Here is a 26848-nt window from a genome sequence, read left to right as displayed (position 1 = left end):
AGCAAAGAAAATTGAACCGAAGGGCCACTATCTGAGGAAAAACAGACCTACAGAGGGAACATGAGGAATAGGGCTTATTTATTAAATAATCTGTTTATTGTATGGCTTTCACAAAGAAAAAAGACAAAGCACCCAAGTAGAAAGAATAAAAATGTATTTTCCTTCAGGTTTTAGACTGACACAGCAAGTACAAATCCTTTAGTGTGAGCACTTTACGGCAATTTGGAAATTTAACAAACCCCCAAGTGAACGAGCACACGGTACAAGACTGAATCCCGACAGCTGCTTCCGCAGGTCTTCAACTCCCGAGCTGGCTCCAGCCTTGGCTCCCACGGTAAAAAAAAAAAAACGTCCTCCTCTGGGCAGGGGTGCCAGGGGGAAGGGAAGGATGGGAAGGGGCTCTCCAAGTGTGCAAACCCCTTCTAGGAAAAGTTCTTTAAGCAGCCAGCCTGAAGTACACGAGACGGGGTGACCTTTCGAGACAACAGAAATCGTTTGCCCTGCCAATGTAACTTCACAGTACGTGGACAGTGGGGATTTGGGAATCCAGTCCTGTCTGCAGTCCTCCTGTAACAGAGATGGAAGTGACACGCAGCTGGAAAAACTCCAGGTGAAAGGGGGAAAAAAAAAAAGTCAGATCGGCAGTTCCAAACTCATTTGGTACGTTACCTTCCTTTAAGTCTAGATTATATGCATAGAGAACCTGACCTACCCCTACAAGAACATGCAGCATGATTTGCGTTAATCAGCCCAGCCAGGCACCGGGCTGGAGGAACTCTTTAAGTGGATTAAACGACCCCAAGGTTTATGAATGAATTCTCATGAACCTGGATTTCCAACACACACACACACACACAAAGTGACGTGTAACAGCGGTCTTGGCAGCTTTGGCGACGGAAGCGTCTCGGATAGCATCTGCGCGGCCTCCGGTACGGCAACTTCTGTGCTCTGAGAGCTGCCACGAATCCAAAGGCCTGTTTGGTCCAGGGTAAAGATGTGCCTCTGAAGTCTCAACACTGCCAAACGTTGCTCGAGAGTAGGATACGCTGCGTCTGTAACAGGAGGGGCAAGGCTCGAAGGAGCCATCGTAAAACTAACAAACGCCACAGTGATTTAACTTTAAAAATTAACCCACTCAATTATTACATCCAGCCTCCTCTGAGAAGGTGATAGAGAAACCCCACAGGACATCATTAGTTGGGGGAACTCTAGAAACAGCTAATCCAGTATCGATGTGGAATCCTCTTCCACCTCTCCTTGTGCTGACGCCCCAGAAAATAAAAGGCAATCCCATCCTGGGAAGTTATTTCTAAAGGTTATTTCTGAAGGCCAGCACCTGAAGCAAAATTAAAGGAAATCTTTACTTTCAAGCACTGAGTTCTGAAGCCAAGGGCTATAGTGTGGCTGTAATACAGATGCTGCTGCCCTTTCTTGGAAAAAAAAAAAAGCAAACAGTCAAAAATTGAGAGAGAATACGCTGCATCAGTGAAAGCCAATCTGTCACTGGTACAGCAACCACGTCAAGCAAGGCAAAAAAAAGTGGCAGAAAGGGATAAAAACCAAGAAATTTACAGCTCACTGAAACGTTAGAAGTTGCCTGCAACAAGGCTACCTCTCTGCAGCCAAAGGGTGCGCCCATCTGTATGCTGAGGGTTGTGCGTTCGGTCAGTTCCAGCTTCTGCTCATTTTCCTTGTCACCTTCTAGTCACAGGCTCAGGCATTAGAGAACAAGGAGAAAGCATCACTGAATTCAGAAACTATTCTGACTAGCTGGACACAGGAAGGGGAAAAGTAAAGGGACAGGGCACTTCAGAGGAAGAAGCAAATGATACTAAAAAAAAAATCTAGATTTAAATAGCTCATTTCAAGAGATTTAAGCAGCTAGAACTAAAGAAAAATTATGTGACTGGAAAGCAAAGAATACAGCAGACACCTAGAAGATGATGGAGGATTTTGAGGTCTCCGCTCTACAAGGAACTAACACCACCTCGGTGCCATCTGTTACCTCTCACCCCGTTGTTAGCTACCGGGTGAACAGCGGGAAATGGACTCCTGAGTCAGGGAGATGAGGATGAGTTCAGATCTTCACATCCCCCAGCGATTTAGCTAACGGAGCAAATCTGAGCACCGGTGAGCTCACATCTGTAACAGACAGCGCGTATCGGTGAGGAGACTCAGGAAAAGCTTCGTGTTCTGGTTAATTAGTCTTTGGCGAAGCCCAATCAAGGCAAAACGCAGCCAATGCCCACTGGCTGAGGGGAGCCCCCAGTGAGTCACACAAGCAGCCTCAGCAGAACGGGTTAGGTTTATCTAAAATCTCGGAAGCCTTGAAGGAAGAACTTCACACTGAAAATGAACAAGGGAAAAAAACGGCTCTGGGAAGGGGCAGCTGGGTGTGTGTATGCTATGCTGTAAACCGGAGTGTAGTGCTGTGGCATTGGGTCGAAGCCTCTAGGAGTTAAGCCAGGGGTGCCTGAGACACTCTGCTGCCGTCGCTCTTTTCTCCGGGATCAGCTCCAGCATTGGTAGTAAGAAGTCTGTGAAGGCAGCTGCCTCGTCTTGGGACCACTCGTATTTTTCCACCAAGACTTCAAAAAGGCCCCAGGGCTTCAGTTTGGTGATGTGCTTCAGGTCACCTAAAAGCCAAGACAAATAGGTTTCACTTCAGCCATTCCGCGACCACGACCTGCAGGACATGCCAAGCAGCCAACAGCACAGACCGAATTCAAAAACTCTTCCAATTAGTTGAGCACAGGGAAGATACAATTGTGGGGCATGCTGACGAAAGAAAAATGATACTAAAACCACTTTGCTATCTGCTTTTGAAGATTGTTCAAGACGTACTTTTTTTTCTTTCCTGTTATTTCTGATCCTATATCAGCAAATATTATTTAACTTTATTAAATCACCAGTTATACGGTTTGACATGACAGATAAACATTGTGCCACTGACTGGAATACACGCTGTACATGCAGCACGGTTGGAAGAAGCTAAACACTACTAATAGAAGTTGATTTTTTTTAATTATTTATTATTTTTAAATAGAATTAACTAAGCCAAGAATTTCTTCTGGGCTACGCAGGGCTTTAAGATTAGCAACAAGGTAAAATGTGCCCTTAGCAACATAACTCGGGACTTAAGGCTCTAGGTAAGTAATTATAATGGAACAAAGTTGTCTAGTGAAGACTTTAAAGATGAGTACATATTTATATAAAATATTTTATATGAAGATATATTATATTTTTATAGCAGTTAGACAAGAATGCCTTATATTTAGCTGCAGTTTTACAGAGAAAGCCTTTCGTAAAACAAAGGAAAGACTTAAAGATTTCCAGCAAGGCATTCTTGTGTATTTGGGGTGTGGGGCAAGGGGTTAAGTGACGTTTGCTTCATTTCCTTTTACCTTTTTTGGTGAAAAATTCCTTGGAATATTTTCCTGCTAAAATGAGCTTGCGAGGTATTTTCCCCAGAAGTTCTATGATCAAAGCAATGTGATCTGCATTTTTTCAAAAGAGAAGACAATATGACATCCACACAAGACATCTCTCTCTCTATACCCCAGTTTCCTTCCCTGGAACATTGAAGACAAAGATGCTACCTCCTTCAGAAATCACTTTGGGATGCACCTGAAATCAGGTTACAACACGCAAGGACAAAAAGTTAAGAGGTATGGTGGGGGAAAAAAAGGGGACGTTTACAGGGATGATCAGTTTGAGAAGGTAAAGAATCCAGGGGTTAAAGGAACAGGCAACACCAGAACAAGAACTGCAAAGAGTCAAGCACAGTTGTCCCTTAACATCAGTAATTTGGATAAATAATCTTTATGCAATGGGCCTTTACGTTGCTATCCCACAAGAGAAGGCTTTTTCTGAAGAAGGATCCTTTGCCTTTCATGCCCCATTTTAAGAAAAGACTTAGCCAAACGTACCTTCATCCCGTGAGTAATCTTCTCCAGAATGAGGCTCAAACAGATAGTCTCCTGTTGCTAATTCAAAGGCCTAAAACAGAAACAGGCACATTATGTCACTTTAATGCACTTCACACACTGTTAGAAGTACTGCAGGTTGATTCTGCGTGTCTCTGCCAGAAGCATGCTGGACAGAAGCAAAGTGGTCAAAAGAATAAGCTGGGAAATTCTAATATTCCATTACCATCTTAAAACGAGCCATTACTTTGTAACATTTTAATAACTGCATTAAAAAACATCATAGGCACATCTATAATAAATTTTGGATCGCACCGTACTACAGTAAGCTCGTGTGAAATTGTACAAAATAAAGGCTTTTCACATGCTTAGCTTCTCTTTTGCCTCCAGAGCATTCTGCAAAGTGCTGTCCAAAATAACCGATATTTTTACAAAGCTTTCCCTCCCCAAAACTTCCTATGTTAGAAGGACATCTTTCAAACAGCTCATCTCTGAACATTCATCTATAGACATGAAAAACATGTTTGAAATGAGGAAAAAACCTGGCATTCATTTCCACTTACCACTCCTAAATTCCATGACACATATACCCTTTACATATTCACTTAACAGTACCTCTGACCTTCTGTATTCTTAGTTTTCTGTAAGGAGTGCTGTAGAAAAACTATTGAATTAGGCACTCAGAGTAACCACTGTAATATTTTGGCCCCACGTCCTGCAGAGACAACATGCCCCAACTGCATTCCATGTTTACCACATCCATCAAAATCACAGAGTATTTTCCAAGACAGCGAAAAGGACTTCGCTCAATATTTTCCAAGCTTAAACTATAAAAGCCAAGCTGTAATTTGTAGAAAACACAGAATGGAGACACCAAAGAGGCACACGCAGTAACTGACTTTTTTTTTTTTAAATCACTACCTTTGCCAGCTATTACAGGAACAGCTTCAGCCTTGTCTCAGCATTACTCAGATTATGACTCCAAACATGCAGAGGATGCATGAGATTAAAATACGAAATGATACTAAAGACATCCGTGAAACAAGACTGGATGCAGCAAAAAAGGCTCTTTATATGAAGACTATCTTCAAAATTGCATAGTTGCTTTGTTTTTCCAAAGAACGACATTACAGCGTAGTTGTATTTGGAATCTGCTGGTGTTGTACAGCAAAACCCTGACTTTCAAGGGAAAAGCTACATGTAGCAGAAAAAAATAAAACCAATTTTGGTATGGAAACATGGTATTTCGCAAGTCTGGATGTTGGCTGAAATACTGATGGGTGGGTTTTTTTGTTATTAGCAGCTTTTTTCCTTCTTTTTTTTTTTTCTTCCAGACTTGGCTAGTGATTCAGCAGTCCAGAGTGCACAGCACACGAGTTTTTCCCCAAATGCTCCCAAGCAGGGGTCTGAAAGCCCCCGGCTGACACCACTCACCATACACGCTGTGCTCCAGATGTCAGCAGGGGTGTTGTACCCCGATCCTATCAACACCTCCAGGGATCGGTACTGTCTTGTCTGGATGTCTTCAGTGAAGTGCTTGTGCTAAACAGAACAAACGTTTTACTGCACAGCTGGAGATGGTTTAAAGGAAAAGAATCAATAACCTGGACGGCCAGACCAGATCAAAGCTCATTCCCATCACACTTCCTGGGAATTTTACATCTCTTAAATATTTCCGTGTATTCCTACAAGCACGGTTTAAACGGTCTACACGAGACACCCCTTAAGTAAAAATCTGGCAATTTAGAAGCAAAGCAAAGAGGCAGAATAGGGAAGACAGTTTCAGAGTCTGCACCCTCTCCTATCAGATCATGATAGAGAGGCCATGATCCAGCGACGTGAAGGCAGGTAAAGCAACACAGGGACAGCAGCCTTGCCAGATGCTGCAAGCCTGCCATCGACCTGAGTTTGAAGCTTTCCTTTCCTGTAAGACCTCAATTATTTTGCCATTTTAAAAGCCATATGAAATAGACATTTCTCCCATTTGAAATGTGAAACACTTAAAAGCAGCACAGGGCAATCATCAAAGAATAAAACCATTTACGAGTCTCTTTCATGTGCTCGCAAATCCAGTGAGATGGTTTGACAAGCTAATAAACTACACAACGAGGCGCAGAGCAATTCTTTTCAACTTCCTCCAGAGGAGCTACAGACTCCCTCAGAATTTTCACATATGCAGATTTCTACACATTAGATGTGACGCTGTTCAAAGGCCTATTAAGAAGTAATCTAATGACCAGAGGCACCCAAAACACAGGCTGAAGTCTGACGTTATAGGACAGCTTCTTTCTTTGTATCCCTGCTCCATGTTTCCTTTTTTTCCCCCCCAACGATTTCAAATTATCACAGCTCTCACAAGCAGCCATAAAATAGAATCTATTTTATGGATTCTTTTCAATCTCGGCATACTGCAAATGAATTAGCGGGTTTAAACCATCAATGTAAAAAGATTTTAAACTTACCACCCAGCAGGCATTTCCTAGGTCGGCTATCTTCACTTTAAGCTTATCTGCATTCTTGGGCTCAAGAGGATTAAGAAGGAAATTCCCAGCAGTCGATTTTCCTAGAGGCAACAAGTACAACAGCTGATTAAATCTACATGGACAGTACCACCGTCTGTCATCCAAATCCTACAGCCCTATCCCCACCCAGGAGAGATTTTGCTTTCAGATCTGAACTTTTCCCTCCCTAAAGCCTGCGATATAAAAGTCAACCTCAATCTATGAGCAAAAGTCACCACCATTAAGCAGAAGGGCAAGAAAGCATACGCAGGAGTGACTGTTTTCCAGCACAGACCTAAAGGTTGTCTATATCAAGACAGGCTTTTTAAGTAAGGGCACTGCCAGAAGTTAAACAAGCCTCTCAACCCTTAAGAAGTCTTCCCAAATCCTTGAAGGATGGGAGTCCACAGATAATAGCATCTTCTTGACACAGCCATCAGTCACTGCAGCAACACAGACGGTTACAAGAGCTAAAGTATATATTGGGAAAAACCTCAATGGACGTGGTGGAGAGCAAAAATATTAAGTCACTAAATTACCTCCAGCTGTAGCTCTCAAAAAGCAATTTGGGAGAGAGTTGTGAGAAGCAAACACACCTAGTTATCTAGCAGGGGCACCCAGCTAAACACGGTCCAAATTTCAAAGTCTAAGTTTCACTTGCTGCTTTTTCACACGATTCCCTAGCAGCACTGCCAGGAAAACGCTACAGAAAAATTTAAAAGAGAATTACAAATGTGAGTTTCTGCCTCCTTCTCCATGCAGATATACTTGACCTGACCCTGACTCGAGGATACAAAAACAGATCTATCAATTGATGCAGGTTTTTAAACACGTTTCAGGTTGTTTGTTTTTAACTGCAGTACATTACCGGGTATCGTATCTTCTAATCCTACAAGCTTTGCAGCTCCCACACACGCCCGCAAACAAATCATATTCAAACAGAATTATTGAAGTGTTCTTTTTCCCCTACGCTGTATAAACTGTTTCAGTCTGCTTGCATTTCCAGTTCTGGGAAACCATTTACTCATCTCAAGTAACCGAGAGCAGTTAGCTTTTACTCCACGGTACGAACAGAACAATCAGAACACACTTAACTACTTATCCTATAATGTAGCAACCAGCGACAATTTGTAGATTTAAGCTTCAATTTGTAGATTTAAGCTTCTAACTACAGCGATACCTGATATAAAGGAGGGAATGTTCCTATAACAAAAAACAAATGTATAAGCACATTTGTCGTGTTTATCAGTATACTGAAGCAGAAGCACTTATGCATTTGATAGTCAAAATTAAGGTACGGCTACAACTGGAAGGTACAAACAGCAGAATGTCTCAGGGTAGGACTGTCAGGTAAATTACTCCTGGCAGGAAAAGGTTCAAAAAAGGTGGTTCTGATCACTTCAGCCTCCAAAATGGAGGTTTCTATTACTATCTGATGAAGTGTTGTGATACAGCTCCCCCACATCGAGGAGAAAGGAGCCCTTCCTCACGCGGCTCCTCCTGTACCTTTGTTATCTGATGGGCTATTATTCTCATTCTCATCCTCCGAAGGGATCTCTGTCCGGATGCTTTCTTGCAAATGGCTGATCTCCTGCTCGTTGAATGATTGCTGCTCGCTGGGCGTAGGCTGACACACCATGGAATCCTCCGAAACTAAGGGCACGAACGAGTCCGACATTGTTGCTTGAGGCCTGTTCTCCGTGTCACCATTTTGCTGACTGTAATTACAACTATGGAAGTTCTCCTTCTTCTGGGCGTGAGGGTGATCGCCACAGTCATTGGCATTGTGAAGGTCATCCTCAAGTCGCACAGACCCCTGGTTGCCAGAGTCTGGGAAGTCCGTCATTTGTATCACTCCGTTGCAATTTATTTCTGTTACGCATTTTTCCACATTGCCTTCCATATGAATAGACTGCTCGTGCACAATGACTTCAGCTGCAAGAGTGGAAAAGGAGAAGAAAGAGCGTGTCTAAACAAAGTAATAGCTGAAGCTGTTCAAGAAGGCCTCAGAAATACATAGCTCTCAAAATGTAACTCTACACAATCATTCATTTATTTAGTTTGAAAAGTAAGTTTTCCAGCTTCTTTACATGAGTAGAATGCAATGCAAACATCTTAAATGATAACAGCCACCTCTCCTAAGAATGCCCACTCTACTCATGCCATTGAGTGAAAGAACACAGCTCTGCTACTCCAGCAATACTTTAGGTCCATACCTGTCTTTTTGCCAACCTCTTCATCTGGTGGGCTAACTTTTATGAGCATTTCCAGAGGGCTCTGAGCTTCTTCCTCCTCTTCAGGATGCGTCTGCCCAGGGCTTGCTTCCTTCTCCATTTCCTCTATCTCTTGCATTCGCTTCTCTAACAGCTCAGCCTGACGTTTCTGCTTCTTTTTCAACTTCTTTTTCTTGTTCTTTGACATTTTGTCAGCCTACACAGAAGCAAGGAGGGAAATTTGACTTAGTATCTCATATTTCAATAAATCTTAGGTAAGCCAAGTTTTACTTTACTCTAAATCTGAGAAAGCAGTCTGGGATGAAAACTCCGGAGACAGTTCTCCTCCCAGACACAAAGCAAATATTAAGCTTTTTGGAGTAGTTGTCTTTTGCTCGTCTCACTGCATTTATGTCCTGAGAAACCAACAGTATTCACCAAATGAGGGATCCCAGACTCCACAGACAGTCAAACAGACCTCAAAACCACCAAAGAGATTTATTTGATGGTGTTATATTTGAGACAGACCTACCTACATTTCCAAGACAGCATTGAACCTGGTGCTTTTGTCTACAACACACACAAATCACGCTTTTCCTTCTGATCTTATTATAAGGTTGATTTTCCTTAATGCCGACTGGATTATGAGACAATGCGGGTGCTACTTAGAAGTTGACAGATACTTACACATGAAAGCTGTTACACTTACTGGTTTTGGCTGTGGTGCAGTGCTCACTGAAAGGGAAAGCAAGAGCAGTAAGTCAGTATGTTTATATTCAAAGACTGCAACTAGATTCTTATCTTAAGGTGTTTCCTAGGTGATCTGGTAACAACACTTTAAAGGTATCAATCAGCAGATGTTACTTTAAATGTTCATTTCTCTATGAAAGTACAGCAAGAATTAAAAAACTGAGAAAACATTAAATGAGTAAATGCATAATTAAAATCACAGACTGCACACTTGCTTGACTGATACCGAAGACTTACACTTCCTGTCATGCAGCTTCATTTGCTACACATATTATGCATCTTACCGAAAAGAAAATGCAAACCAAAACATTAAAATACCAAATCTAAGGGAGTTTTCCTAACCTAACCCAGCTAAGCTATGTTGCAACAAGCTCAGCTAAATGCTGATGTTCTAAAATTAAGACCAGCAGAGCCTTCCAATCTGCACTGCAGTAGCTTTTGAATAGTACCCGCAGGTACAGATGGATATTCTCAAGAGGAACAATTGAAATTTTGCCCTCAGCTCTTTAGGGACCTCAGCACATCAAGGAAGCTGTTCCTATTAAAAGTTTTCTGACTTCTGCGAACTGACAGCTCTAACACGTAAATCACCTTGTTGAGAACTTCCCCAAATGCATTTTCCAGCATCATGCAATGAAAGGAGATAAACCTTTGTAGAAAACGCAAGAACTTCTTCACTACATTTTTCACTCTAGCGGTATTCTGAGTGTGTTGGCTTTTACGCAGTGCGTTCTATACAAGACTGACTGTCCTACCACCTTATCCATGCCAGATAGATTAAAAAAATACCTGCATTAAAAGCAGCTGTCAGCATGAATGTATCCTCCCTCCATTTTTCTTACATTAATGACTACCTTCCTGAGCATCTTCGAGGTAAAATGACTAACTTCACAACTTACGTTTGGCTTTTGCAAGTGTTACTTGCATTATTGTTCCGCTGTACTGAATTTGGAAGTTTTCCCTTATGAAATCAGTTATGATTTAGGGGGTGAGAAGGGTTGGGGGAATAGCACCAACTTTTTTGAAAAAAGCACCTGCAGAGCCGGATGGTGGGGGAGCCCCAGATCTCTGCCACTCTGTTGCTTCTGCAGCCAGCCTGCGGATATACTGGTCATTCACACACAGCAGAATGTTTTCAGGTTTAATATCTGTATGAATGATCCTACACTTCGTGTGCAAGTAATCCAGCCCCTGAAGAACCTGCAGACAAGAGAGAAGAAAATCAAGTATTAGAAAAGGCAAGGAACTCTAAAACTGCCCATAATGGTTAGCAAACCTCGAGGAGATTTTTGTTTCAAAATACTCCACGTTAGTGTTAACGTGACCAGTGGTTATTAGAATTCCAGAAAACACAGATCTGAGTAAAGACTTTTAACTATGAATTTAAAATGGTGCCTCATAACTTAAGTTACTGCAGTTGAAAATAAAATTTTAATACCCCACAATAAAATCATACTTTCCTCCTCCCCTCTACCTCACACACAGAAAGATGTTTCTTCTTAGGCAACCAGCCAGTAGGAAGAACAGGTTTCTCTTGCTTTTCCCATCCTTAAGCACTGTACTTACTGTGACAATTTAAGAAAAGAATTACTTGCACTTGTGAGGGAAAGAAGAGGGTAAAAGCAAAGCTGATCTCCTATCATGGTTTAAGTGACAGAAAATATGTATCTGTAGCGGGAGGTTTTTGTAGGAGAGAAAGGAAATAACCCAAGAACAACTTCGTTGCATGAGAGACATACCCCTGATTTTTAATTTCTGTTTTCTTCTGAAATTTTTTGCCCCACCATGAAAGAGTTCTCAGTGGGTCGAGGGTAACAGCGCAGTCAGAACCAGAACATACCTGTTTAATGATCTTTTTGACACAAGGGAGTGGAAGCCCCTGGTAATTTGACTTGATGATCCACTTCAGTAGATGATGCCCTAGAACTTCAAACACCATACAGATATCTGGAACTAAGTCAAGGAAAAAGATGGCCATCCTGACCCAAGGAGCCCTCAATTCCCAGGACTAAGGATCAAAATAAGTCCATACCAATCAATTGTTTCTGCATTAACGAAAACTCATCCTTCTGACACAGCTCAGAGCAGCTGCACTCCTTAACAGCACCATCCCATTACACACATCAGTGTTTTACCCAAAACCTAAAATACAGAAGGACAGAGCTGGTTACAACAATGGTCCTAAAGCAGCAGTAGCAATCTCCTGCTTTGGGTGGAAGCCAGCTACACAAGCAACCATGCATTAGTATTTCCTGCTAGTATTGAAGCAGCTTCAAGCCAACAATGTAAGCTTTGGAACTGTTTAAACTCTTGCCCCGGGCAAAACTCAATGCCGGATCTCTCTGTACCAGCAGCACCTGAAAATATAATCAAATTTCCATTTCATAAGTCATCCTCAGAACAATTAAATTACTTCCTCCACCCTGCTTCATTACCAGCAAAACAAACTTTTTACAAGCCTGGACTCCAATAATATTTACATTATTTGTCTGTAAGATCTCAAACAGTTACAGTCACTACTGACACGTTCGGTATCGTGCTTTTGCTTTGACAGCCACACTTGTAGGATTTTATTATACTAATTTTCTTCTACACTTGAAGGAAGCATGCGTTTCACAAGTGAGAGTAATACCTCAAGTCAACATTTGCTCAGTGCTAGGTTCTGGAAAAAAGTTGAGGAAATATGTTACGGGGCTACTTATTTTCAAAGAGCTTTAGAAAGTTTATAACCTGCAGCCTGGTAGTTTCCACTGAAATAATGTTCAAGATGCTGCAAAGCGGGAAGATACAAAAAAAAGGCTAACTTGCAAATTTTAAGGATTCATTATTACAACTTCCCACAAATAACTGCCTACTAGAAGGTTATTCACAGAACCGCAGGAGATTTTTCAAAGCAATACACTTTATACCTCTTGGTATATATACCTTGGTAAAGGCCGAGGTAAGATGCTACCCTAGCTAGAAAACCACCTTATCAAGTTACAGACCGCGTATGCGCTTGCTATTTTTAATTACTCGTCCTGACATTCTGTAGTGCTTTAAACAAGGAGTTATTACGAGGCTGCCTGCAAAACTAAAGGGTTGAGACAGATGGGCACTCTTGCCACAAAAGGTACCTTGGACATTACCTCGGTCCTGATTCAGAACTGAGATGTAGCCACGCCAGCAGCTCTTAGGTTGAAAGCATGACTAAGCAGCACTGTCTCTGTGACTTACGCATACTACGTCAGGCTCAGTGGCCGTTCCAGCTTGGAGCTCTGCAGGCAGCTCTAAGGCTCACAAAGGGCAATGATTTCCCAGCAGGATTCCTCGGGCAGTGAAAGGGATGCAGAGGCAGTATTTACCAGCCCCTGACGTGATGGCTACCCAGGGAACTCCCACCCCTACGCCTTTCTTCTAAAAAAGAAGGATACGAGAGCCATTAACTCCTGAAATCTTGAAGTCATCTAATAACTGAACAACTCTCTCTTTATTGGGATCGTTTGGATCACTGTTGCGGACCTGCAGAGAAAAAGAGGGTTAGTTTTGCATGCCTTAAGGTAATTACTAGGCAAGAATATATTTTGAAGAGCAGATCTACTGCAATAGCGTGAGGTTCTTACCCAAAATATTTACTGCCACATAATCCAGAAAGATCAAGGATCTGACTAATCTGAACTCCCAAAAGTAAATTAAATTGAGCCTTGCTCTCAGGCACTCACCGATTTTAGCAACTTGATTTCATCCAGTGCTGTCTCTGTGTAGTGCTCTGCACTCTTCACCACTTTCATTGCCACAAATCTCTTCCCTCTATGCACACACGGTAAGTAAGTTAGAGACTGTTAGCACTCATACGCAGAAGTTATTCTCCAGGATCATAATGAGTAGCTCTCATATGCAAGGGAATGATTTACAAAATCATGGAAAAACAAGGTTTAAGGACTGTTGTGAAGACTTGGGCCCCTTTTTATAAAGCATCCATGCTAGTCATGTCTCGCAAAATGAACTAATATCAACAATGAACAATATTAAAAAGAAACTTCTGTATCAGGATATAGACAGGCACGTTTTGTTTTTATCTAAATACAAACAGATGCACGTTTGTGCAACCCTGGGGCTTCCTGCCAGAAATGCTGGCTAAGACAGAAAGACTTACTGGATGTCCCAGGCCAGCCAGACAGTGGAGAAGTGGCCCCATCCCAGCTTCCGAATCACGTGGTATCGTCCGTTGAAGAGATCTCCTATTTTCACAAGGTGATAACCACCTAGAAAAAACAGTGGGAAGTTGATATAGCAATAGAGCACGCAAGTGCTGAAGAACAGGTATGGGGAACAAGCACCACAACTCGAGGCAGACTTATTTGATGTGTTTAAATATGTAATCATATAAACAAATGCAAATGGTTCCCTAATTGGATTTTGCCCAAACAAATATACAACATATTAGAGGAAGAGCAGTGAAGAGCTCTCTATTTGACTGAAAAGTATCTTTTTAATGAAACTGAGCTAGAATGACTGACTTTTCCTCCTTTTCAATGTAGATCGTTGCTGCAGCATCACAAAAAAAATTCTTCAGTGAAAGCACCTGAAGTTCACCAGGCTAACAACCCTTGGAAAATGCAGCTTGTGAATGTTCTGAATATCAGCACTGCTATTGCATGCTCCTTCCCCATCAACTGAGAGCACTCCAGCCAAGATCCCAACATCGCTTCCATTGCAACTGCTCTCCTGCCTGAAAGGCACACTGACATTTAACTTCACAACTGAAAATAGGAAAGCTGTGTACTCCTCGCATCCCTCAGCTGGGGGCTACGCAGGAAGATTCCACAGCTGAAACATGAACACATGAAAAGCCAGCGAAAGATGCTAGTTCTCTCCCATCCCTTGCAGAAAACAGAACTAGCAGAAGAACAGAAGTTCTAACTGCTCAGCTGAATTTGCATGATCAGCATTCCGGCTACTTAAAAAATTCGCTATATTAAAAAGAATAAGCCTGACCCTCTTGGTATTGAATTACACATTGTAATCTTTCCATTTGCTCTGTATTTGCAAACACAAAGTTATCTGATGCATGGTTACTAAGATGATGACTTTTTTAAAAGGAAAGAGTGAATAATTTGAAGTTTAGTTGAAAGCGGCATTCATTTTTTTTCCCCACCATCAGAAAAACGACTGTCTGCTTTTACTGATTTTGAAAGTCTTCTGGCACAGATAAGAAGCTAAAAGCATTGAACATGCACTGAAAACAACTCTCCAACTCAAATCTTGACTGACAGAGGCTACCTTAGAGAACATTTCTCTGTTTCAGGTTAGCTTGAGAGATGTGATTATCTTCACGCAATTTCAAAAACCACTTAAGATAATCAGAGATGGTCTTATTTTCACTCCCAACAGCAGGTAGGAAAACTAAGGAAGGTCTCCATTACACTGAAAAACCTACACCTCAAACAGGTGAGTTCTCACCTTTACAGTAATCATTTGGATCCTCTTGTTCATCGTCATCTGATCCCAGGATTTCCTCCTCTTGCTCTGGAAGATCGTTCTCGGAGTGAGCAGCAGGGCCCCGGTGCTGAGTGTCGGGTCTGAAAGAGAACAGTTAAGTCGCACACGTTACACTGCAATTCAGGAGCTTACGTTTTATAGAAGGGATTGCTGATAATAGAGATGCACTCCTCAGCCTTCAGATAAACTGGTTTTCACTTACCTGCTTTTAATCCTAAGGTAGATATGAACGGCTTTTCATACACTAGCGAGAAATGCAATTTAAGGTCCTGAATTCACTTTTATAGTAGAATAAAAAGAAAGTCCAGACAAAATGGTGAGTTACAAGCTTGGCGATTCCATGAAAACGTTAGTTTCTTTTATCTCTTATCTCTCTTTTATCTCTTTATCTCTCTTATCTTCTTTAATCTCTTTCTCTTTTCCCTTTAGTCAGTGAGGATTTTTCTACAGCTAATTAAGATTTTGAGATGCTATCTCACCAAACCTGAAGATTTACATGCTGGCGAATGCTATTTTGAAGACCAGCACCTATTTAATTTTTTTTTCCGAAGGACTAAGAATTAAATCTTGTTTTAGAACTTGTACCCTTTGCCCTCATCTAGGCATGAAATGACCATTTAACAATCCTTTTTCAAAGGCTTCAGAGCTCTAAGATCACGAACGTTGCCCTTGATTCCTCCAGTTCTCACGTGGAGGCTGCACTCGAGCTCGTCTCCTCGCCCAAGGTTTGCTGCAGCTCTGAACTGCGCAGAGCGGGAGCACAGAGATGTTCCGCAAATCCTCCTGAGAGCTTGAGACTGGACAGGGATTGAAATCGGGCACCGAGGGGTATTTTTTTTTTTCCTGCTCCTACATTCATAAATAAAACCATTAATTTTGTGTCTAACTTGACACCAAGGGCGCAGCTCAGTTCCTGCACACGAAGATCCCACTGGCAAAGGCCACCGCAGTGCCCTCGTACCTGGGCACTGAGATCCCCGAGCTAAAACCCACTGCTGTCCCTGCTGTGCCCCAATTCCTTCTTCTCAACGGCACGCGGCTCCCAGCCAGCCCAACGGTTTATAACAGTTTATAACACGGCAATACTGAAATAGAGAAGGTATTTACTTCACAAAGCCTTGCAGGGAACGGTCAATTCTCTACAAAGTTTAATTTTCAATATCCTTTTGTAGATAGCAAGCGTTTGTAATGAAAACAATGCCTGTAGCTCATTTGTATTGGCAAGATTTAATGGCCAAGTATTGCACACCAACATTAAGCTTCCTTTTCCTAGAAGTACAATCTTAAAAAAAAAAAAAAGATGGAGTTGTCCAAAGAGGTGGGTACCAAAATTTATTTCTTTACAGCAGTGACGTACGAGCACAAGATAACATTCTTCACAACGAGCCTGTCACTGTGAATTAGTGGAAGCTTCCTGTACTGAAGCTATTGTTCCAGGGAAGCAGCAGATATAACTGATGCCTTCCACCACCCTCCTTCAAACGCACCTCATTTTGCTCCAAGGATTAACTGGTGAAACAGCCACTGGTTACGCCAGGGGATACAGGGGATACGCTGATGTACGTGGGCTTTTGGATGCAGCTTTCACAGCTCCTACCTTGGAGTCGGGCATCGTACCCTGGCCGTACCAACCGACCTTCAGCTACGACAGAACCGTAGTATTTCATTTTGTAGCGGTCACGCAACAGAAAGCACGTTCAGCATTTACCTACTACGCGTGCACTCTGCTGAAATCGCGTATTAAATACATTTCTGCACGTGAGATCGATGTGTATCTGCCATACCTGCAGAGCACAACAGGAAGAGATCACCCTTTTTGATCCGATCACGACGGAATTTGCAGCCATTTACAACAAGGGACTGAAGTTCATTACGTCAGAGACGCACCACAACGTCATCCCCGCCACAACCGCACCGCCCGGCGTTTCCTTTTGGTCTGCTGTCAGAGCTACCAAGCCCTGGTTTGGGAATTCAGGAACGGATGAGCAACGCGGGGTCCTGGTCCTGAACGACACAGGACCGCCGGACAGACAGACCTGCTGCTGCTGTCAGGCTACCGAGACATTTATCAGCTACCCCGGAGCTTGATCCAGCCCCAAGGTGGCTTGTAATAGATCTTTCTTCCCCCTGTGAGCCACAGAATTATGAATTGGGGGTAAAAAAACTGGAAAAAAAGTCTTGGAGGCCAGAAATGTACTTTAAATGTGCTGCATTCCTACGGGGACAAGCAAAGTACAGTCACACCGTCCCCACATTAGAGCATGGAGGCAAGAAAGGGCCGCGGACAGAACGGCTGAAGGGGAGACTGGATGCTAAGATCTATCAGACCCTATAAACAGGGCAAGGAGCCGCAGGGCAAGGAACTGGACAGAGAGTTTAAGGAGAACTGAAGCCCAGCAGCCACACCCGTGGCACAAGCAGCGAGGAGTAATCCTCCCAGTGCTGCTTCCAGATTTTTGTAGCCGTGCAAGACGCAGCACAGAAGGACGGACTCAAAAGCAGATTCATCTTCCAAACCAGTGATGTGGACAGAGCCATCACGCTGCCCCGCGGCCCCGGTGCTTCTCGGTAAGGGGAATTTCACGCACGAAGGAAGAAGGTGCTGGAAGCACTCGAACCCAGCCGCTCGGAAGCTTTCTGCACCCTCGCAGACGGGGCTGGCGAGGCACGCCGCCGAGAGCCCCGCGCGCAACGCCGCCTGCAGCCCCATCTCAGCCTGTCCCGGGGAGCCGGGGCGATTCCTGTGGAGCACCGGTTGGTATAATAGGTTATAAAATACGAGAGAGAGCTGTATTCAGGTCACATCCATTCCTACAGCGCTGTTTGCTTCATGAAATCACCTCCAGACCCTCTCGTTTGTTGCCTTCCTGGGCAAATTCACCAGGTATCATGCCACCACCTCCTTCCCCCAGCGGCCACACCAACTGCAGACAGGGATTAAAGGAATCTCGATCGGTGCAGATCAGCGTTAACACCAAAGAAAAGCTGATGCACAAACCCCCAGCCCTCAGCTGCCTGCGTCCCTCACGCAGGCAGCTCTCCAACAGGCACAAAAGGCTGCTAAGGACAGCAAAAAATCCCTACCCGGTATTTAAAAACAACAGCAGTTTCAGCAATATTGCAAAACAAACAGATAAAAAGCCTCTGGGAAAAACTGGTTAATGGTTTACATTTAAAAAAAAATCTAGTGGTTTAGGGTACTTTTTTAAAACCACCCCTGTTCTACCTGAAAACACTTCTATCACCTTTTACTTTTGCTCCCTCGATGCACTGATTCATCATCAGAATTCACTGGATTTGCAGTTTTTCCCACAACTACAGAGCAGTATTTTACCGAAGGAGACGGAACAGCAATGCCAGGGCAAAATGCCAGCTCTTTTATGGAATTCACAGGAACCTGTACCTGGAGACCCCCCCCAAAAAAAAGTCCTTATTCTCTCAGGACTGCCCGAAGAACTGCAAGTCACGAGACAAAAAAAACAAAAAAAAATAAATGAAGAGGGGGAACCTACCTGCACGAAGCGCGGCCTCCCATGGATAAAGATATTCCCGGAGCCAGCCCAACCGTTTTGGAAAGAGCCATCAAAGCTCAGGGGCCACGCTGCCGGGGAGGAGAGGGGACATGGAGGGCAGGCGGAGGGGCTGCTTCTCCCCGAGCGCAGCGGAGCTTTGTGCGAGGGAGGCGAGGGCTCTGCCTCCACCACCTAGCTGCAGATGCCCAGCACTGCATTGCAGGTAAAGGGCCTCGCAGCACGGCTGGGGGCTGCTCTCAGCCGGTCCCTCCCGCAAATTTGGTGCGTTGGGGGGCCGGGCATGAAGAGATACGTCTCCTCCTCTTGATGTTTACCTGCGTCGATCTTCCCTCTAATGAAACGTAGGGATTCGCTCAGATCCTTCGTTTCATCTTCCTGCACAAGCCGGTTTTATTTGCCTATGCGGTGGCTCAGCGGATTCAAAGCCGGGATGAAGCTGATGGTAATTGCCGGCAGCCCAGCCCCTTTGATACAGAGGTGCCGGTACGATCACACGGGAGAGCAAGGGCGTTCAAAGAAAAAACGCCTTTTCTGAAGTAATTCCAAGCCTCTCCCATCCAGGGTTACAAGAAAAACACATCCTTTACGGTCAAAAGCAGCATAAAAAGTTGAAGGAAGAGTCAAACCTCCACCAGATCTTAAAGAGAAGCGAGCATTCTGCGCAGCGCCAGTCCCCTCTCATCTTCCTCAGACGATGCAGAAGATCTCCTGGCCATCTCCTGGCCCTGTTCGGCCTGCTCGTTTGTGCGAGCCGTGGGGAAGCAGGTCAGCAGCAACGCGACACTAGCAAGTAATAATTTAGAGACTCTGCTAGGAAGGGATGGTGGTGAGCAGAAGGCGCTCGGAGGCCGGCTCTGCAGTTCTACACCGAGAGCTTTAAGGAATTAAGATTCAGCTGACTCCATACCTGAAAAGCTCGCTGCATTAAGAACTGCCAGAGCTCTTCATGGTGGAAGAGGCGCTAGCAACACGCAGGTTTTCCTCTGCAGACACCGTTTGCTCCTCGTTCATTGAATTTAACGCCCAACAACCCCGCTCGCCCCTGCGATGCACGGCGGGGACAGAGCAGCCGCGTGGAGGAACCACAGCTTCGATCGCTCGCTCCTTACAAAGGCGTTCAGGGAGCTGAGAAAAAACTTGTTTGTATTCCCTCGTCTGTCTCCCCAAAGAGTTGAGAAAAAAAACAGATTTGCATTCCCGTGTCTGTCTCCCGTGGGATCACTCCGCTGGCCCACCCACTAAACGTAAGGTTAAGACACATGAAGAAGCCCTGGTCGCACGAGGGGCGCGCTCTTGCAGGTTTGCTCCGAAGCAGGCTCAAATAGCCAAAGCGGGGGGGAGCACGTCCTGCGGGTGAGCACAGAAAAAAGGGGAAAAAAGGGAAAAGCGGCGCTGTTCACGCTGCTCAGCACCGGCACTGCCTCCGCACGCAGCTTCACTGCCACAGCTCGGGGCGTGTTTCCTCCACCCTGATAACTTACGTACCAAAACGCTTGGGAGAGGTGCTTGGGTCTCCTATTCGAGGCCAGTGACTTCTTCAAAAGAAGGCTCTTCCCTTGTCCTTAAAACACTGGAAACGCGCGCTACGCTTCTACCTGCTTTGAAGGGATACAATCCGGACCCTTCCTGCCCTCACCAAAGGCAGCAAATACATCTAGTCCAAATCACTTTTGTCACACCCATCAATCTCACGTGTGAGCAAAGGAAAAACGCTTTCCTTAGTCCTTCCCTCCACCTCACATCGCCGTGCCCTTGGTATTGAGGGGTCTGAAGCCGTCTGCAGGAAGCCAAGGACGATTGCTTTCCTAAGTGATTTTTACGCCGCCGGCAGCACTAGAAGTTGTCATTCCTTCTCCGGGAGCTGGAGTTACACACGTGAAACTTGCATCCTTAAACATAATTCACTGGTGAAATTTAAAGCGATGAGCAACCCGGCTCACCCCGTAGGACACGGATAAGAACACCCTAACGCCCCTTCCACCGTAACCACCCGCCCAATGACTTCCAGGGCTGTAGAGCAGGGCAAGACCTTGCTTCGAGTGCTGTCAGGGGTTTCTTGTTTTCATTCGGGGGGAAAAAAAAGAGACCTGAAGCTCCATATGGCGTGGTGAAAAGCCCAGATTTAAAATCTCTCCCCCGTTTTCACATCTGTGCATCAAGACAACGTGTCTTTAAGGGAAGCGTGCTTGCCAGGCTGCATCTCATTGCTGTTCCTCGGTGTGCCCGCAATTCCAGGACCGCGTTAAGGCACATCGAGGCAGAAGCACGACTGCTTCTACTGCCAGCCTCCAACGTGCTTACCTGAAGGAGGTCTGCAAGCAAATCTTGCGTTCAATAAACACCGTCACTGTCTAAACTCAAACTCTGAGCATGAATTCAGGTCTGTACTGCAGAAGTGCTTCCCTGCTTGCGTACACCTTACCCCTTCTACTCAATTTTCTAAGTATTTGAGGGAATTTGGGAGAAGCATATGTTGTGGGGGAGCTACGAGCCTATAACCCCCATTACTTTGTAATTAGGCGCAATTCATTCCTTCTCCCACCCCTACTTTTCTGAATAAAGAACTGGCAGCTGCTGCCAGGACGGCCGATCTGCCGTGCTTGCTGCTGTAGGTCAGTCACTCCAGAGCTAGAGCTGGAAATCGAAGCAACGATCGTGGGTCATCGCTGAGAACCTCCAGGACCAGTTTGGGAACATTTTGTTCCAGAAGAACTGAAAGCAGAGGCACCGAAACACACTTTTGTTTAGCAGAGCAGTGGGAGTTCAGACTGAAGGTAAGTAATAATGAATTTCACATGACAATGCCGCCGATGTACAAATAACAGAGGCAATTAAGTTTCTCGCTCCCCATAGCTACTCCCCCACAGCAGCACTTAACGAGCTGTTTGGAGAAGCGTCTGCCATCCCAGCTACACAAACCCAGGACTTCCATGGAAACCAGCAGAGCTTACGTTATGTCCTGTCATGCTGAAGTCTGATCATCGCTTCTGGATTTGAATGAAAAACCTCGTGGGCGAGGCATCAAGTCCTGACTCTCGATGTACGTTCAAAATACTTACAAAAGACGTGGCCCTGGTATTAATTATGAAAGACAAGTGGGGAAAACAACCTGAGATCCCGATCCCAGGCAAAGGCTTCAAGAAGCAAGAGAAACTGAGACTTCAAGAGGAACTGCAGTGTGCTGTCAGAACTCCAGGGCTCTCCAAAGACAGCAAGGAGGTGATACGAGCAAGAAATGCAGTAATAAACTGGAAAGAGCGTAAAGACAGAAAGATTACCAACTTCCCGGTCTGTCTGCATCTAACAATTCTACTGTTTTTCAGTTGCAGAGGAAGAACGACGCGAGGCTTCACCGCATGACAAGAATCTGGCCAGAAGATTACAGATAATTGTAAACATCGCCTTGAAGATGCTGAATATCACATCCAGCTGGGAAGAGGGAGAGGAATCAGGGCGGTGGCACTAAACCAGCTGAACTCTGCCGCTGCTCTCCCTCCAGCACCAAAGGAAGCTTGAAGAATAATTTAAAGCCCTGTGAAAAAACATCTCCCACTCAGCAAAGCCGGTAAGGATCACACAAATTCATCGGCGCACTCCGAATGAGAAGAAAGCACTGCAGTCACGCACCTTTCTCAGAACACACCACACGTTACAGCTGTACGGCCACCGTTACCTTTGCAGTCATTTGTGCCTGCAGCAATAACACGTTCTGCTCCGAGGCTCACTCAGCTCAACCCCCTCTCTCCCTACTCACAGAACCGCTGGTTTTGTGCACAACCAGGCCAGCTTTTCCTGGAGCATAAGTCACTGCTAAAGCAGGACACTAGGCTTGAAACACCCAGTTAACTAGACAGCAGACAGACTCATAGCCTACTTCTAATAATACACTTATTTTCTTCAGTTCGGGAAAAATGAGATATAATACGCAACTATTTGTTCTGTTCCTTGTTTAAGTGCTTTGAATCTAGACAGTTATTTTTCAGCCTAGTTTTTAAGCCCTGGGTCTTGATCGCAGAAGTAACCCGGAGTTGTTTTTTCCAGGACAAAGAACAACTTGATCATGGAGTGCTTGCAACCATGCAGACAGAAAAAAAGCCAGACTAGAATTAAAAGTAAAATATTAGTAGTCACAAGCGCCTAATTCCATTATAAATCAGAGCCATTGGGAAAATGCATCTGTATTTGTATTTCAGGTCAAACAGAAGCACGATTTCGTATCAAACCCCTCATCTTCCCCGCTTACTGGGCTCTCGTTCACACAGCACGAGTCTCACAGCATAGGAAACGACACTTTGAAATGAAACTACCCAAACGCACGTGCCAGCATCGCTTCGGGCAGTTATCAGCCCTTCCACCTGCACCAGCGCTAACTCAGAGCAACACTCCCATCCAAGCGGTACCCAGGAGGCGTCTCCAAAAACCAAGCCTTGAGAAAGCCTCCTGCTAGCCCGCGCTGCTGCTTCCCGGCACAGAGAGCGCCCGGGCGTTACAGCCACACGTGCTCCGCGCCACCGGCCCCGCACGGCAGCAGCCACCTTGTGGCTGACGAAAGCCGGAGCTGTCGGCACACCCGTCGCACCTTTCTGCCCATCCAGAACCGCTCACAACGCTCCGCGACGCAGGAAGGGTGTTTTCAGCTCCCTAGAAGTCACGGGAGGAAAACCAGCACCAGAACCGTCCCCAGGAGAGCGCGGCGCGGCTCCCGACTTCTCCAAGCACCGCTGCAAACGGTGCACCTAGCACGTCTGCTCAGCTCTGAGGGGTAAGTAATTGCCTCAAACCAAGAAACGCAGAACTGTTCCGGATTTTGCACAATCAGGCAAAAACAACCACTTGAATTCACCCCATCAGATCCAGCCGCCTGACAAGCGTATGGTTAAACTTAAGAAAAATTTAGTAAGAAAAAACCTTAAGCCTACAAGCTCTTTTTTTTTTAAAAAAAAAAAAAAGATTTAAAAAAAAAAGGCTTTTTTGAACAACTTTGGGAATCACCTGATAGTGCCAGAGATCTTCCCGCCTCACAAAATGATAAAGTTAATATATCCCATACTTTCCAGATAGCTTTCAGCAACATTATCTTTTGGCAGCAGCCTACGTCGCGGTAGCCTACATGCCAAACTCCCCACGGTGTATTAGGGACTAGAGCTTTTTGACACGTGTATTTCCTGACACTGATAAATAAGAAGAAGACCAAACAGAAAGTTGTCTCTCGTTTTCTAGAATGAATTTTAAACAATTTAAATTCTATTTCCTTTACGATGGAAAAGACACAGAAGAAAATGAAATAAATGTCTCCCTCAAGGCCACAAAGCAAGCCAACAGCCAGCGTTAGACCTCAGGGTCTCCCTGTGCTTGGGCTTGCTTTTCATCCCCCAGCTGTTCAGCCGCCACTCTCCCTGCCCTCCCTCCTCTTCCTCCTCCACTCTCACAGAAACGGAGCTGGGCGACCGGTTCGCAGCCACAGCAGCCTCCCAACTCCGCAGCAGCAGAGGCAGGACAGACGATCGGGCTAGGAGAAGCTTCCTAAAGAGATTTGAAAGAGCTGGTTTAGTGATTCCTCCAGACCACCAGCAGATTTGGGGTAACTTACTGGAGCAGGAAGACATGGGTACCTCACACCCTCATATTACCAAGCAGCTTTTCCAGCTCTCTTTCTGCAGAAGAGAATGTTAGGATATGCACTCACTCTTTCATTGCTATCACATAAAGCTTTTAAAACGGTAGGACAAGAAGTCAGAGGAACAGACTAGGATTCCCAGAGAACAAACAACTTGGTTGACCTTGCCATTAAAAAAAAAATCTTATAAATGGAATTGTAATTAGTATTTGCAAGGGTTTACTTTGTTTAAACAATTTAGCCTGGTCTTCTCCGAACCTAAATAGCTGCAATTTTCATTACTGAATGATGAAAAAGACAATTTTCCAGTTTTATACTATGCACAATTATTTTAACCTTTAAGTGTTGTTTTCCTTGTTTTTAGCCACATTGGATTGACAATAAAAACACAAAGCAGGTATAGTTCGCTTCCAAAGTGAAAACAATTTTGAATTGCTTTAAATCCCTTCAGAACATTCTTTGCCTTTTTACTTACCCACGAGGCAGTTCCTAACACTCGCCAACCCTAATCTTTTAAAATCAGCTGTTCCATGTAGGAGAAGTTACAAGTGATCTGACCAAATGCCATCGAACACGGAGGACGTTTCACGTGGCGTCAAGTTTAGATTTTATGGAGAAAGCCTTACAACAATGCAGTTAAGCTTATTTTAGAAGATTTAAGCAGAGCAGCTTTGTATTTAAATAGCGTAAACGGTTCTGCAGCTGGGCCTCCAAATCAGAGGCTGACGCTGGGTCTTTTGCACTGTGCAACGTAAAGCATGAAGTGCCTGCGAGCTTCTTTAACTGCCGAGCTAGGATCTAATAAAACAGTGCTAGAAAACAGAGCTGAAGCATCTAGTTTCAGAAGGTAAGCACAACGTTTTACAAGCAGTATACTTCTCCCCTCAAAGCAAGGTTAGTGGCAAGATCAAGCAGCAGCACTGGACAGGACCTGCCCTAGCTATGCGGTTAAAGAGGATTCTTTATTTATTAAAAACACGCCGGCACTGGAAGCTATCGTTCAACAACTTCAGGATTAACACGTAAACAGTCCTTGCCACTGCAAACATGGTCAGCATTGGTTGCCTGCAGCTGGACGAGGAAAAAAAAATGAAAGTAGGCAAGAAGAAAACGAAACACGTGATTATTCATTGGGAAATTAGGACACAAAGATCAAGGAGAAGCTCTTCAAAACCTATGCTAAGGTTATCTTCAAGAGATATCAGAAAATGTACAAAACAGTGGGGAAATACAACACGCATCTCCCAGAGAGAGAGCAATGCTCTTCACCCCTCAGAGCCCTGCCTGAGAACAACCGAACCTTTTGCTGGAGACAAAACCAACCCGAGAAGTTCTAAAAAGACGTGGGATTTGTCAGAGGAAGTGACTAAGAAAGCGCTACGGGTCTGAAGACAGACACCCAGAACCTCCCGCCCACCCCGAGCCTCACTTCGTGCACCAGCAAGCGTAAAAGCTGGCGGGTACGGAGCTCCTACAGAAATAAAGGGCATTTACAGAACGGGCTCGGGGATTTACATCGCCGCTCACTGGGAAGGAATCCGTAAGCAGCACTGAATGCAGCACTTAGGGCGGCCCGCTGGAAGCCGTTGTTTAGCGTTTAGCCGAGATCCTTTAATTTTTTCCTATCTGCATCCAGCCGTTCACCGCACAGAAGGCCCTGCAGGGTTCCTGCGGTGGGAAGGAAGCCGCACGAGAGCATCAAAGTTAGAGAAGAACGCGAACGAGGCGCTCGGCTCCTGCGATAAGACTTGAAAAAGGGGGGGGGGGGGGGGAAGGAGCAAAGGGAGGCCGGTGCCTACCCCCAGCGGTCATGGGGCTGCTCTGAGGGGGGGGGAAATGGGCACCTACAGCCCCGGGCTGGGGCTCGGAGCCCCCTCACGGACCTCCGAGCGGCTCCAGGCGGCTCCGTTACCCCCCGGGGCTCCCCCCAACGGAACCACAAGCGGTAGGGGAGCGGCGGGGCCTCCCCGTCCCCGTGAGGAGGAGCCGAGACCTCCCCCCACCCCGAGCCCGAGCCTCCCCCCTTGAGGCCCGGCCTCTCCCACCCCCATGGAGGCCGAGACCCCCCCCCCTCGGAGGCCTCCCCCCCGTTACGGTCCCGCCCGGCGGTGCTGGGGGGGGGGGAGAGGGGGGCGAGCTCCGTGCCCCTCCCTCCCGCCCAGGAGCCCCCTGAGGAGACCTCGGGGGGGGGGGGGGGAAGGCCGGGCCCCCCACTCACTTCCTCTGCGCCTTCTCCTTCTTGGCCTTGGTCCGCTTCTTCCGGGCCTGCAGCGCCAACACTGCGGGGAGAGAAGGAGAGGGCGGTGAGGGGGGCCGGCAGGGAACCGGGAGGGGTTACCGGGGGGGGGGTCGGGGCTCCCCTCCCGGCCCGCACCTTTCCGCTCCATGGCCGGCAGCCCCGTGGGCCCCCCGCGCATGCGCGCCGCCGCCTCCCCCTGCGCCACGCCGGGCCGCGCCGCGCACGCGCCGAGCTTCGCGCGCCGCCGCCGCCGCCGAGCCACCACGCCCAGCGCCGCTCCTGGCTCCTCCCCCCGGCTCCAGGCGCTGCTGCTGGAGGCGGAGCGAGCCGCGGAGGCCACGCCCCTCGCTCGCTGCAGGCTCCGCCCCCGCTCGCGCGCCGCGGGGAGGGGCTCGCAGGGAGCCGGCGCCGCCTCCGGCAGCGGCATGGCGCGGGGGGGGACTGGAGGGAGGGGGCGGGGCGCCGCGCGTGTGACGTAACGCGGCGCGTGTGACGCACACGGGGCGGGGAATGGGAAAGGGCGGGACAATAAAGGAGGCGTGGCTTGGAGGAAAGGGGCGTGGCCAGGGGCGTGGCCAGGTGCCCGCG

The 26848-nt window shown here is 46.0% G+C and overlaps 1 protein-coding gene across 2 annotated transcripts; it reads right to left on the bottom strand.

The window, feature by feature from the left end:
• Positions 1-61: 61 nt before the first annotated feature.
• Positions 62-26702, bottom strand: SRPK1 (SRSF protein kinase 1). 2 transcript variants are annotated; one of them, XM_083812300.1, is made up of 16 exons: positions 26396-26702; positions 26240-26300; positions 14833-14951; positions 13526-13634; positions 13092-13179; positions 12804-12891; positions 11231-11337; positions 10425-10590; positions 9350-9375; positions 8644-8857; positions 7934-8362; positions 6389-6489; positions 5361-5468; positions 3930-3999; positions 3405-3497; positions 62-2636 (listed from the first exon to the last, which is right to left on the bottom strand). In XM_083812300.1, the coding sequence occupies exons 1-16, from the start codon at positions 26685-26687 to the stop codon at positions 2452-2454; spliced, it is 2256 nt and encodes a 751-aa protein (XP_083668426.1). In that variant the 5' UTR covers positions 26688-26702; the 3' UTR covers positions 62-2451. The 2 variants fall into 2 exon arrangements, with proteins under 2 accessions (XP_083668426.1, XP_083668427.1); XM_083812301.1 differs by lacking the exons at positions 26240-26300; positions 26396-26702 and adding an exon at positions 18384-23313.
• Positions 26703-26848: the final 146 nt, after the last annotated feature.

This window comes from Anser anser (assembly GCF_964211835.1).
Source record: "Anser anser genome assembly, chromosome: 27".
Lineage (NCBI taxonomy): Eukaryota > Metazoa > Chordata > Aves > Anseriformes > Anatidae > Anser > Anser anser.
The sequence above is the reverse complement of the archived record's forward strand: the minus strand, read 5'-3'. Positions and strand labels throughout refer to the sequence as shown.